Below are 14,123 nucleotides of genomic sequence, written 5' to 3' on the forward strand. Positions count from 1 at the left end.
CCACACAAATACTTTCAGAAACGACTTCCTGACACTTAAATCTATATTCGATGTTAACAAATTTCTCTTCTTCAGAAACGCTTTCCTCGTTTTGCTCCTGTTGATGTTCATCTTATATCTTCCTTTCAAGACACTATACATTCCGTTCAGCTGCTCTTCCAGGTCCTTTGCTGTCTCTGACAGAATTACAATGTCATCGGCGAACCTCAAAGTTTTTATTTCTTCTCCATGGATTTTAATATCTACTCCAAATTTTTCTTTCATTTCCTTTACTGCTTGCTCAATATACATATTGAATAACATTGGGGATAGGCTACAGCCCTGTATCACTACCTTCCCAACCACTGCTTCCCTTTCATGCCCCTCGACTCTTATAACTGCCATTTGGTTTCTGTACAAATTGTAAATAGCCTTTCGCTCCCTGTATTTTACCCCAGCGACCTTTAGAATTTGACAGAGAGTATTTCAGTCAACATTGTCAAAAGCTTTCCCTAAGTGTACAAATGCTAGAAACTTAGGTTTTCCTTTCCTTAATCCTTCTTCTAAGATAAGTCGTAAGGTCAGTATTGCCTCACGTGATCCGATATTTCTACGGAATACAAACTGATCTTCCCCGAGGTCAGCTTCTACCCGTTTTTCCATTCATCTGTAAAGAATTTGTGTTAGTATTTTGCAGCTGTGACTTATTAAATTGATAGTTCGGTAATTTTCATCACATCAGTCAACACCTGCTTTTTTTGGGATTGGAATTATTATATTCTTCTTGGTCTGAGGGTATTTCACCTGTCTCATACATCTTGCTCACCAGATGGTAGAGTTTTGTCTGGACTGGCTCTCCCAAGGCCGTCAGTAGTTCTAATGGAATGTTGTCTACTCCAGGGGCCTTGTTTCGACTCAGGTCTTTCAGTGCTATGTCAAACTCAGTCACGCAGTATCATATCTCCCATTTCATCTTCATCTACATCCTCTTCCATTTCCATAATATTGTCCTCAAGAACATCACCCTTGTATAGACCCTCTATATACTCCTTCCACCTTTCTGCTTTCCCTTCTTTGCTTAGAACGGGGTTTCCATCTGAGCTCTTGATATTCATACAAGTTGTTCTCTTTTCTCCAAAGGTCCTGTAGGCAGTATCTATCTTACCCCTAGTGAGATAAGCCTCTACATCCTTACATATGTCCTCTAGCCATCCCTGCTTAGCCATTTTGCACTTCCTGTCTTGAGACGTTTGTATTCCTTTTTGCCTGCTTGATTTACTGCATTTTTATATTTTCTCCTTTCATCAATTAAATTCAATATTTCTTCTGTTGCCCAAGGATTTCTACTAGCCCTCATCTTTTTACCTACTTGATCCACTGCTGCATTCACTACTTCATCCCTCAGAGCTACCCATTTGTCTTCTACTGTATTTCTTTCTCCCACTCGTGTCAATTGTTCCCATATGCTCTCCCTGAAACTCTGTACAACCTCTTGTTTAGTCAGTTTATCCAGGTCTCACCTCCTTAACCTCCCACCTTTTTGCAGTTTCTTCAGTTTTAATCTACAGTTCATAACCAATAGATTGTGGCCAGAGTCCACATCCGTCCCAGGAAATGTCTTACAATTCGAAACCTAGTTCCTAAATCTCTGTCTTGCCATTATATAATCTATCTGATACTTTCTAGTATCTCCAGGATTCTTTCATCTATACAACCTTCTTTTATGATTCTTGAACCAAGTGTTAGCTATGATTAATTTATGCTCCGTGCAAAATTCTACAAGGCGGCTTCCTCTTTCATTTCTTCCCCCCCAATCCATATTCACCTACTACGTTTCCTTCTCTTCCTTTACCTACCATCGAGTTCCAGTCACCCATGACTATTAAATTTTCGTCTGCCTTCACTACCAGAATAATTTCTTTTATCTCATCATAAATTTCATCTATCTCTTCATCATCTGCTGAGCTAGTTGGCATATAAACCTGTACTACTGTGGTAGGCGTGGGCTTCCTGTCTGTCTTGGCCACAATAATGCGTTCACTATGCTATTTGTAGTAGCTTACGCGAGTTCCTATTTTTTTATTCATTATTAAACCTACTCCTGCATTACCCCTATTTGATTTTGTATTTATAACCCTGTATTCACCTGACCAAAAGTCTTGTTCCTCCTTCAACCGAACTTCACTGATTCCCACTATACCAGACAAACGTGTGGTTCCTGAAGAGGGGCAGCAGCCTTTTCAGTAGTTGCATAGGCAACAGGCTGGATGATTGACTGATCTGGCCTTGTAACACTAACCAAAACGGCCTTGCTGTGCTGGTACTGCGAACGGCTGAAAGCAAGGGGAAACTACAACCGTAATTTTCTCCCGAGGGCATGCAGCTTTAGTGTATGATTAAATGATGATGGCGTCCTCTTGGGTAAAATATTCTGGATGTAAAATAGTCCCCCATTCGGATCTCCGGGCGGGGACTACTCTAGAGGATGTTGTTATCAGGAGGAAGAAAACTGGCATTCTACGGATCGGAGCATGGAATGTCAGATCCCTTAATTGGGCAGGTAGGTTAGAAAATTTAAAAAGGGAAATGGATAGGTTAAAGTTAGATATAGTGGGAATTAGTGAAGTTCGGTGGCAGAAGGAACAAGCCTTCTGGTCAGGTGACTACAGGGTTATAAATACAAAATCAAATAGGGGTAATGCAGGAGTAGGGTTTAATAATGAATAAAAAAAAATAGGAATGCGGGTAAGCTACTGCAAACAGCATAGTGAACGTATTATTATGGCCAAGATAGATACGAAGCCCACGCCTACCACAGTAGTACAAGTTTATATGCCAACTAGCTCTGCAGATGACGGTGAAATTGAAGAAATGTATGATGAAATAAAAGAAATTATTCAGATAGTGAAGGGAGACGAAAATTTAATAGTAATGGGTGACTGGAATTCGTCAGTAGGAAAAGGGAGAGAAGGAAACATAGCAGGTGAATATGAATTGGGGGTAAGAAACGAAAGAGGAAGCCGCCTGGTAGAATTTTGCACAGAGCACAACTTAATCATAGCTAACACTTGGTTCAAGAATCATAGAAGAAGACTGTATACATGGATGAAGCCTGGAGATACTAGAAAGTAGAGGTTTAGGAACCAGGTATTAAATTGTAAGACATTTCCAGGGGCAGATGTGGACTCTGACGACAATCTATTGGTTATGAACTGTAGATTAAAACTGAAGAAACTGCAAAAAGGTGGGAATTTAAGGAGATGGGACCTGGACAAACTGATTAAACCAGAGGTTGCACAGAGTTTCAGGGAGAGGATAAGGGAACAATTGTTACAAATGGGGGAAAGAAATACAGTAGAAGAAGAATGGGTAGCTCTGAGAGATGAAGTAGTGAAGGCAGCAGAAGATCAAGTAGGTAAAAAGAGGGCTAGTAGAAATCCTTGGGCAACAGAAGAAATATTGAATTTAATTGATGAAAGGAGAAACTATAAAAATGCAGTAAATGAAGTAGGCAAAAAGGAATACAAACATCTCAAGACAGGAAGTGCAAAATGGCTAAGCAGGGATGGCTGGAGGACAAATGTAAGGATGTAGAGGCTTATCTCACTAGGGGTAAGATAGATACTGCCTACAGGAAAATTAAAGAGACCTTGGGAGAAAAGAGAACCACTTGTATGAATATCAACAGCTCAGATGGAAACCAAGTTCTAAGCAAAGAAGGGAAAGCAGAAAGGTGGAAGGAGTATATAGAGGGTCTATACAAGGGTGATGTACTTGAGGACAATATTTTGGAAATGGAAGAGGATGTAGGTGAAGATGAAATGGGAGATGTGATACTGGGTGAAGAGTTTTACAGAGCACTGAAAGACCTGAGTCGAAACAAGGCCCCGGGAGTAGACAACATTCCATTAGAACTATAGTCTGTCGGTAAACTGAAGAGTGAGCAAGCGAGTCCCCACTCTGCCTACCGTGCTACGTCACAGGGCGCTTCTACAGGCTGTTTCACAACTTAGTACCGTCTCTGCCGTGGCGCGCGCTTTAAATCTTTGGCGACGCCGTGTACGGATACGTCCCGGCTGCGTTTATTTTTAGACAAATGCGTTAAGAGTGTAAGGGAAACAAATGACGATAGCTTCTTCGCAACAAAACATTATAGAGTAAATAATATTGACATAAGAACGGAAGTCAGGATTCTAGTATAAACATAGAACCGAATGCCCATTCATGTGAATGTATGTTCCTCTATTCGTAAGGCGAACTAGATATAGCGCAATCAATCTGTAGAATTTAAGGCTTGTTCTTACTTTGTGTTTCTACTAAAAGGTAGAAGTTTTCTTTGAAGGGTTGCATTGAAAGTTAACATTTCTTGGAAAGTAACCAGAAATTTATAATTTCGTGTGTTGTATTAGTTCGATTCGCACTGCTTTTTTGTCACCGACTGAAAAGTATCTGTGCAATGTTTTGCATATTCGGTATTTGCCCTGTTGTCAACTGTGAAAAAGGTTATATGGGTTTTGGTAGCATCAACTATTACTTGTTTTGTAAAAAAAATAGATTAGAGAACCAGTACTAAATTTTCTTATAAGAATGGAATAAAATGTATCAAATTTTTAGGAATGTTAAATATTGCTTTCGGTGAGTCTCTTATGAGTATACCAAGAGCATACAAGTGGTATAAACATTTCAAAGCAGGCCATAAAGGGCAGCAGTTTTACAAGAATAGATGAGATTAAAAATGCACAGTTAAGATACCTATGAACTGTCCCGAGGAAACAGTCCCTAAAGTGTTTTGGGAATTGGAAAAAGCAATGGCATGTGAAACTGTCTATAACGTTGGGTCTCCTTCCTAAATTATTAGTTTTCCTTCGCGGCGATTTCAGTAAACCATGCGGCTTGTTTTCGCGTTCCTTCCTTATGCGTGCTATTGTGGCGAGGCTGACGTTTGCATATACTGCAGCCCTTTGATTGGGACTGGTAACATTATGCAACAGTTCTTTTTGTGTCGCCTCCTTAACACACGCTCTACTAACGTTATAGACGATCGAACGCTCGTTACTCTGCAAACACCTCTTCTTCTTCGTATTCTGCACATTTTCTTGCAATGCAGGGCGATTATCCATCACTTCCGGATACTGAAGTATATCAGTGAGTACACAAAGTCAACTGACTGACACTGGCAACTAATATCCCACGAACTGAAACGACGTATATCACTGCACGCCAAACTACACCGCTAGACAGGTAACGGGCAACTGATTTTTGGGTGGCCCTGTAGGCCAGTGCCAGGGTTCTTCCGGGAAAGGCCACTTCCCCCACCAAAAGCGCTGCTCGCTCTTGAGTTTACAGACAGACTATACTGACAACCTTGGGAGAGCCAGTCCTGACAAAACTCTACCATCTGGTGAGCAAGATGTATGAGACAGGCAAAATACCCTCAGACTTCAAGAAGAATATAATAATTCCAATCCCAAAGAAAGCAGGTGTTGACAGATGTGAAAATTACCGACCTATCAGTTTAATAAATCACATCCGCTAAATGCTAAGACGAGTTCTTTACAGATGAATGGAAAAACTAGTAGAAGCGGACCTCAGGGAAGATCAGTTTGGATTCCGTAGAAATATCGGAACACGTGAGGCAATACAGACCCTACGACTTATCTTAGAAGCTAGATTAAGGAAAGGCAACCCTACATTTCTAGCATTTGTAGTCTTAGAGAAGGCTTTTGACAATGTTGACTGTAATACTCTCTTTCAAATTCTGAAGGTGGCAGGGGTAAAATACAGGGAGCGAAAAGCTATTTACAATTTGTACAGAAACCAGATGGCAGTTATAAGAGTCGAGCGGTACGAAAGGGAAGAAGTGGTTGGGAAGGGAGTGAGTCAGGGTTGCAGCCTATCCCCGATGTTATTCAATCTGTATATTGAGCAAGCAGTAAAGGAAACAAAAGAAAAATTCGGAGTAGGTATTAAAATCCATGGAGAAGAAATAAAAACTTTGAGGTTTGCTGATGACATTGTAATTCTGTCAGAGACAGCAAAGGACTTGGAAGAGCAGTTGAACGGAATGGATAGTGTGTTGAAAGGAGGATATCAGATGAACATCAACAAAAGCAAAACGAGGATAATGGAAGGTAGTTGATTTAAGTCAGGCGATGCTGAGGGAATTCGATTAGTAAATGAGACACTTAAAGTAGTAAAGGAGTTTTGCTATTTGGGGAGCAAAATAACTGATGATGGTCGAAGTAGAGAGGATATAAAATGTAGACTGGCAATGGCAAGGAAAGCGTTTCTGAAGAAGAGAAATTTGTTAACATCGAGTATAGATTTAAGTGTCAGGAAGTTGTTTCTGAAAGTATTTGTATGGAGTGTAGCCATGTATGGAAGTGAAACATGGACGATAAATAGTTTAGACAAGAAGAGAATAGAAGCTTTCGAAATGTGGTGCTACAGAAGAATGCTGAAGATTAGATGGGTAGATCACATAACTAATGAGGAAGTATTGAATAGGATTGGGGAGAAGAGAAGTTTGTGGCACAACTTGACTAGAAGAAGGGATCGGTTGGTAGGACATGTTCTGAGACATCGAGGGATGACCAGTTTAGTATTGGAGGGCAGCGTGGAGGATAAAAATCGTAGAGGGAGACCAAGAGATGAATACACTAAGCAGATTCAGAAGGATGTAGGTTGCATTAGGTACTGGGAGATGAAGAAGCTTGCACAGGATAGAGTAGTGTGGAGAGCTGCATCAAACCAGTCTCAGGACTGAAGACCACAACAACAACAACAACATCTAACTTTAACCAATCCACTTCCCTTTTTAAATTTTCTAACCTACCTGCCAGATTAAGGGATCTGACATTCCACGCTCCGATCCATAGAACGCCAGTTTTCTTTCTCCTGATAACGTCCTCCAGAGTAGTCCCCACCCGGAAATCCAAATTGGGGACTATTTTAGCTCCAGAATGTTTTAACCAAGAGGACGCCATCATCATTTATCCATACAGTAAAGCTGCATGCCCTTGGGAAACATTACGGCCGTAGTTTCCCCTCGCTTTCAGCCGTTTGCAATAGCAGCACAGCATGCCCGTTTTGGTTAGTGTTACAAGGCCAGATCAGTTAATCATCCACACTGTTGCCCCTGCAACTACTGAAAAGGCTGCTGCCCCTCTTCAGGAACCATACGTTTGTCTGGTCTCTCAACAGATAGCCCTCCGTTGTGGTTGCACCTACGGTACGGCTGTCTGTATCGCTGAGGCACGCAAGCCTCCCCACCAACAGCAAGGTCCATGATTCATGGGGCAACAGCAAGGTCCATGGTTCATGGGAGGGGTGGGGGGTATAAATACAACAATTCTTTTAGCTTATTTACATGTCAGAAAACATCAGACTTTTATGAAATACAAGACTTTGTCGATAGAACATATCTGGTCATTTTAGGCCAGATCTGTCATTAGTTATGATGAGAACATCTCTAAAACACTTAAATATATTGCAGACTTTCATTTCTTGACCCTATAGCACAGGTGTTATATGACTGCTAACCAACTAATAGGTATGCATCGCACTATAGTGTCTGTACATGAACTGACATGGATGAAATTATCTTCCAAAGACCATCTGAGAGACATCACAGTCTGCACAATGCAATCTGTGGTGTGTTACAGAGCAAGGTAGCTGAACTGTTTAATTACATTATCTCTGCATACAATGGTATACAACAGTGGTTACAGTATATGAAATGGAGTTCAATTTATTAAAGTTCACATGAGAACATTATGAAGTGTCTTATCTTAATACATTTGAAACAAAAATGAAATTTCTAACTTGTAATACAGTTAAGGGGTTCCGGAAAGGCTCAAAATCATGAAAAGTTCAATTTTTACTTTTTTTGCGTTTTCTGAATCTACAGACTATTACCTTTTAATAGATATATAATTTATTCAATTCCGAAGACTACAACTATTTTTAAATTTTTTTTGAAATGTGTTCTACATGGGCATGACCCACTGTGGCGCTGTTAAACTGCTGTCAAATGGTGTTATTATTAACGTCCGTGTTCATCAGGTACATTTTAGTGATGTGAGATAAAGTATGTGTTGTGGCTAACCTGTGATGGTTCAATATATATCGCTGGTGTGATTGTCGATTGTTTCATGTTTATTTACTCTGTCGTTATCTCGAAAATATTTGTAATTAATTCTGTTTCTTGAGTCTCTGTTTTGTTGAAGTATAATAATGAGTAAAAGTAAAGTTATTAGAAATCCTCTGAAGGCTTTTAAGAAAAGGAGAAATGTTGGAAAGCCAAAGGTATGTGTTATTACTGTAAACAATAAAGACGATAACCAAGTGAGTGAACCTAATCTCTCAAGTACACCTGCCCATAGCAGTCAAAGTGGGAAAGAAAATACTTCACAGAAGAAGCTTGGTTCAATGAGTGAAAACTATGAATGTTTTATGGGCGAATCGGATGTGAATGAAATATTTGATATGTTGGTTCTCAAAGGAATTTTTCCAAACTGTGTAAGATGTATTCATTGTAGTGAAGTTGGTCTGGAACTCTCCATAATAAAGCACGTAGGACTTGCTAGTGAAATACAACTGAAATGTGATAAGTGTTCATACATGACCACCTTTTGGAACAGTGTTGCAGTTACTGCAACTGAAGAAAATGGTAGCAAAATCTACGAACACAACATTAGATTTGTTTATTCCTTGCGTTCAGTTGGTAAGGGTGCTACTGCAGGTGCAATTTTCTGTGGCATCATGAATCTTCCAAATCCCCCAACCAAGTTTACGACCTATAATAAATTAATAGGGTCTAAAGTAGAAGATGTCTGTATAGAATCTATGAAGAACGCTGTGGAAGAGGCAGTAATGGAAAATAATGGTAACAGAGATTTGACTGCAGCGTTCGATGGTACCTGGCATAAACGGGGACACACATCTCTTCATGGTGTAGTATCTGTCACCAGTATGTATACAGGGAAAGTTTTAGATGTAGCAGTAATATCAAAGTATTGTAGATGTCCACAAAAATATAAAGGTACACATGAAAATAATTGCAAAGCTAACTATAGTGGCAGTAGTGGAGGAATGGAAGTGGCTGGTGTTGCCAGTATATTCCAGCGTTCTGAGGCGTGTGATAAAGTGCGATATGTTAATTACCTTGGTGACGGTGATTCTAAAAGTATCAAACATGTTCAAGGACTGAAGCCCTATGGTGATGATGTTGTAGTGCAGAAATTTGAGTGTATTGGACATGTACAGAAGCGAATGGGAACAAGACTTTGGCGACTGAAAGCTTCGTACAAAAAACAAAAGCTCAGTGATGGTAAAGGGTTGGATGAGAAGGGAAGGTTAACTGACAGTGTAATTGACAAAATACAGAACTATTATGGAATGGCTATTAGGCAAAATACACAAAGTGTCGACGAAATGAAGAAGGCTGTTTGGGCTCTTTTGTTTCATACTTCTTCAACCGATGAAAATCCCCAACATAGTTTGTGTCCCAAAGAAGAAGACAGTTGGTGTAAATATAACAAAGGATTGCTAACTGGTGAAGTGTACACTCATAAGCATAGTCTGCCTCATGCAATAATTGAGGTGATAAAACCTATTTTCAGAGACTTAGCAGCACCTGAACTGTTGAAAAAGTGTATTCACGGAAAAACTCAAAACCCCAATGGAAGTGTAAATAGTGTTATATGGTCAAGAATCCCCAAGACTGTATTTGTTGGAATAGAAACACTTCACTTTGGTGTGTATGATGCTGTTGTGACTTTCAATGATGGCAACATTGTAAGGTGCAAGGTATTTAGAAATATGGGAATGAAGATAGGTTCTAACATGGTACGAGCGATGCTTGCTTTAGACAAGGAACGCCTTCGGGCTGCAGACAGGGCTGTAAAGAGTCTATAAATACAAACAAGAGTAAACAGGAGGAGGAAGAAGAGGAAGCTGGAAGAGGAGTTTGCAGAGGATGAAGATAATCCATCCTATGGACCTGGAATGCACTAAAAAGTTAATTCAATCTTTGTTGCTCGATTCCCAAAACTTTTATTTTCTCATACTAATTACATGTTTTCTAAGGATCTTCCAAACATATTTGTTTCAAACTTTCAGTAAATGTTACACAGTACCTTCTGCATAATTTAACACAGGCTTTTTCCAAAAAACTGTATATTTTTGAATATATAAATAAAAAATTGCAAAAAAATGTTGTGAATTTTCATTACAATTGAAAAATAATCATCTTTAATAACTAAACTAAAATTTTGTAAAATCCCTGTGTTAAGTTGTAGCCCATATTCCAATAAATAATCTGTAAAAAGTTCAACTTCCTACCTCAAATACTTTGTGAGGAAAGATGTAATTTATAAGCATTATTTTAACATTGCAAGTATAGGGCGTTCCGGAGCCCCTTAATCATGTAAAACATGGTGCACCTATAGAGGTGAATAGTAATGTACATCATTACAAATGGCGATGGCAGTACACAAAAGCCCCCACACCAGCACAATCAACTGAGGGAACAATAATGCAATGGTGAAGACATGGTTGGGCAGAGGAGGGAAAATGGATGCAGTTCAAGAGCCAACAGAACATCCAACATTATTCAAATGGATAGGGGTGGCAGTGGAGTGGGTTGGGAACTCCACAGGTTGCATTGTACAGACTGTGATGTCTCTCAGGCGATCTCTGGAAGATCGTTTCATCTCTGTGCATGTCAGATGTTGTTCAGACAAAACAGTGTGGTGCATACCTGTTAATTAGTTAGCAGTTTCATATAACAGCTGTACAATAGGGTCCAGAAAGGAAAGTCTGCAATATATTTACGTGTTTTATAAATGTGATCACTTTTACTAATGACAGATCTGGCCTATATGACCAGACGTGCTTTTTCGACAAGGACTTGTACTTCATACCAGCCTGATGTTTTCTGACACATAAATAAAGTAAAGATTCGTGATATTTATACACCATTTTACATGGTCGCCTTGTTCCTCATTTTTGTGATTTATATTTCTGTGGTTTATTCCAGTTTTTGCACTTGAAATTGGCTACAAGGCCAAAATACGGATGCTATAAGAATAAAATAAAAATTATTACAGTCAAATGGTGACAATAACATTCCAAAAATTTACAATAGCTGTGGCTCCAGATAAAATAAAAAATGATCACCCTTGTTATCAACAGCCTTTATCATTAGTGCACACGTTTTTGATGCCAGGTCGATAAAAAATCAATTGCTTTTCGAGCAAAATATCTGGTGACAGTATTTGGACATAATCCACATTTTCAATTTTTTTTCCAATTAGAAAATGTAACAATTGGAATAAATAGAAATCCAAAGGCACAACATGGGTCGAGTATGGTGGGTGAGGCAATACTTCCCACCCCAATTCATTAACTTTTTCCAGGGCTCACGTTGTAAGGTGTAGTCTCGCATCATTACGTCGTAGAATAAGCCTTTTCTGATGACAATCGCTGGCCACTTTTCACTTAAAAGACTGATTTACTCGATCTAATCATTAACAGCAAAGGGCTGCATTCACAGTTTATCCAGATTTCAGAACTTGAAAATGAACGAGACCACCTACACTCCACCAAATACACAAAACTGTCTTTATGGTGTGTATTTAGTGACAATTCATGCAGAGAGGGCCACTGCATTTTGTATTTTGGATTATCATAAAGGACCCATATCTCATCCCCATTGAAGAAGCTATCAAAAATTGCATCTGTATTGTGCCGCTGAAGTAATAAGTTGCATGTGATGGATCAATTAGCTTTGTCTTCTTCAAGGGCAGCAAATGTTCTCGGATGGTCAACCGAGGCTGGTTACGAGTGTTGTCTGACTTAATTGTCTGACACGGATTTGGTTCCACTTTTGCCCTTAACATGTCACTGTTTAAAGCAATTGGACTTAGTCATCAATACACAGGTCAGAAAGACCTAAAAATTACCGGATATCAACTTAGAAAATCACTTCTGGCACTTACGAACATCTAATGCACTTGGTTAAACATTGCAAATGGTTTTGGTAGCAACTGTTGTGTTACTACTGTTGTGAAACTCAAAAAGCATATGACATCAGATATGCACCTCTTCTGGTATTTGGCTGGTCATTTCACCATAGACTGGGGGGAAAAAAGTAAGGTTTAATGTTTTACAAGTAAACAAATTACTCCAACTTTAAAATGTCTTCAGCACGACTTTGAAGTACACAGTAAGCTGATAGATGGCAAATGAATTCAACATTACTTTCCGGTACCCCCTAACACATTTGCCAGTTTAATCCTGTTAAGAACATGTTGAGTCCTATCAGCTAGAAAGGCTAGAATCCAATCAAAAATCTAGCCAGATGGCAATTTCACTGAGTGAACAAATAATGTTCTCACAATAAAAGTTTTACGCTTAGCCCGACCTTCAGACGGTTCAATTTGTGTACCAAACACAGCACTGTCAGAGAATACGCTCGGGCCATAAACTCGTACAAAATAAGTAATGTGTTTTTCCCCACTATTATATTGGCTGTGTTATTCCCTTAGCTGTGAGTAACTAAACTGAGCAGTGCCCATCACCTGCTGACCGGCAACTTCCTCCTCCGCCCCGACCATGGCGACACCCTGCGCCACCGCCACAAGGTCAGCTTCGTCTGCCCCCAGAGGCGGCTGCAGCATCACCTCCCCCGCATCCATGTCCATGTCCACATCCCGGCAGTCGTCGTCTATGTCTTCGTCAGCTCGAGGAGACGTCGCCGACAGCGTCGACTCGGTCGACAGGTCCGCATGGTTGCCGCTGCCGCTCACACTGGCCATATCGTCTGCCACCTCGTCGTTCGTCTCCATCTGTAAACGCCGACAGAAGTCCCACATAATATGTTGCTACAGAACCCTCCACTCACTGACTACTCGTTTGTATCGATGAAATGAATTCGTCTAACCAAATTGACATCATCTGCCTCTCTGAACATCAAGTGACCATTGGTATAGATGTGTTAGACATTTCAGGATTTAAGCTAGCTTCCTACTTCTGCAGAGTAGATATGGATGGAGGAGGAGTTGCCACATTTATTAAAAACTGCCATAAATTCCAGAACATTGACATTAATAAATTCTGTGTAGAGCAGCATCTAGAAGCATGTGCAACAGAAGTAGAGTTCCACAACAGACCCTATATAATAGTAACTATTTACCGAGCACATGGAGGAAATTATAATCTATTCATAAATCATCTAGAAGCTCTTTTGGTTTATTTAACAGGAAGAAACAAAGAAATTTTGATTGCTGGTGACTTTAATACAGATTTTCTAATGCAATCTTCCAGTAAACATTTACTGCAGTTAGTAATGTTGTCTTTCAATCTAACTCACACTGTAAACTTTCCAACTAGGATCACTAAATCCTCAAGGACAGCCACTGATAACATTTTTATAGACAAATCAAAGGAACAAAATCATATCATAAAACCTGTAATAAATGGACTATCAGATCATGACATGCAGCTCCTTGTTTTAGATGTAAATTCTAAGCAGATTATCAAGACTGCTAAATCTGAGTACAAGAGAGTATACAATCAACCAAAAATGAAGTGTTTTAGAAAACTGCTCAAAGATATGAACTGGAAAGATGTTTATAGTGCTCATGACATGAATGAAAAATATAACACATTCATGAACAATGTCAGTACCATGTTTGAAAACTGTTTTCCTCTAAAAGTTACTCAAATTAAACAGAAGTCTATAACAAAACCATGGATCACACAAGGAATAAAGATTTCCTGTAAGACAAAAAGGAAAATGTATCTGTCGACCAAGAATAGCGCCAATGTTGATGATTTAGCTAAATACAAGGAATACTGTAAAATATTAAAAAAAGTAATTCAGACATCTAAACAAATGCACTACGAGAAGAAGATAGAAATGTCAGGGAACAAAATAAAAACAATATGGGATATAGTGAAAGAGGAGACTGGTAGAACCAGAAAGGAACAGGAGCAAATAGCACTAAGGGTAGATAACACATTAGTAACCGATGGGCGTAGTGTGGCAAATCTATTTAACAAGTACTTTATACCCGTTACTGATAGAATGGGATTGTCAGGATCAGTAAATAATGCCCTTGAATATCTGAAACTAGCCT

The 14,123-nt window shown here is 39.4% G+C and overlaps 1 protein-coding gene across 4 annotated transcripts in view; it reads right to left on the reverse strand.

Moving 5' to 3' along the window:
* Positions 1-14,123, reverse strand: part of LOC124553647 (serine/arginine repetitive matrix protein 2-like) — a 330,049-nt gene that overhangs the window by 38,473 nt on the left and 277,453 nt on the right. For 3 of the 4 annotated variants that reach the window (XM_047127524.1, XM_047127522.1, XM_047127523.1), the window contains exon 8: positions 12,564-12,830. In XM_047127524.1, coding sequence (XP_046983480.1) covers positions 12,564-12,830 — 267 coding nt within the window. The remainder of the gene's footprint in view (positions 1-12,563; positions 12,831-14,123) is intronic. The other variant, XM_047127525.1, reaches the window with a different exon arrangement.

This window comes from Schistocerca americana, chromosome 11, assembly GCF_021461395.2.
Source record: "Schistocerca americana isolate TAMUIC-IGC-003095 chromosome 11, iqSchAmer2.1, whole genome shotgun sequence".
Classification (NCBI taxonomy): domain Eukaryota; kingdom Metazoa; phylum Arthropoda; class Insecta; order Orthoptera; family Acrididae; genus Schistocerca; species Schistocerca americana.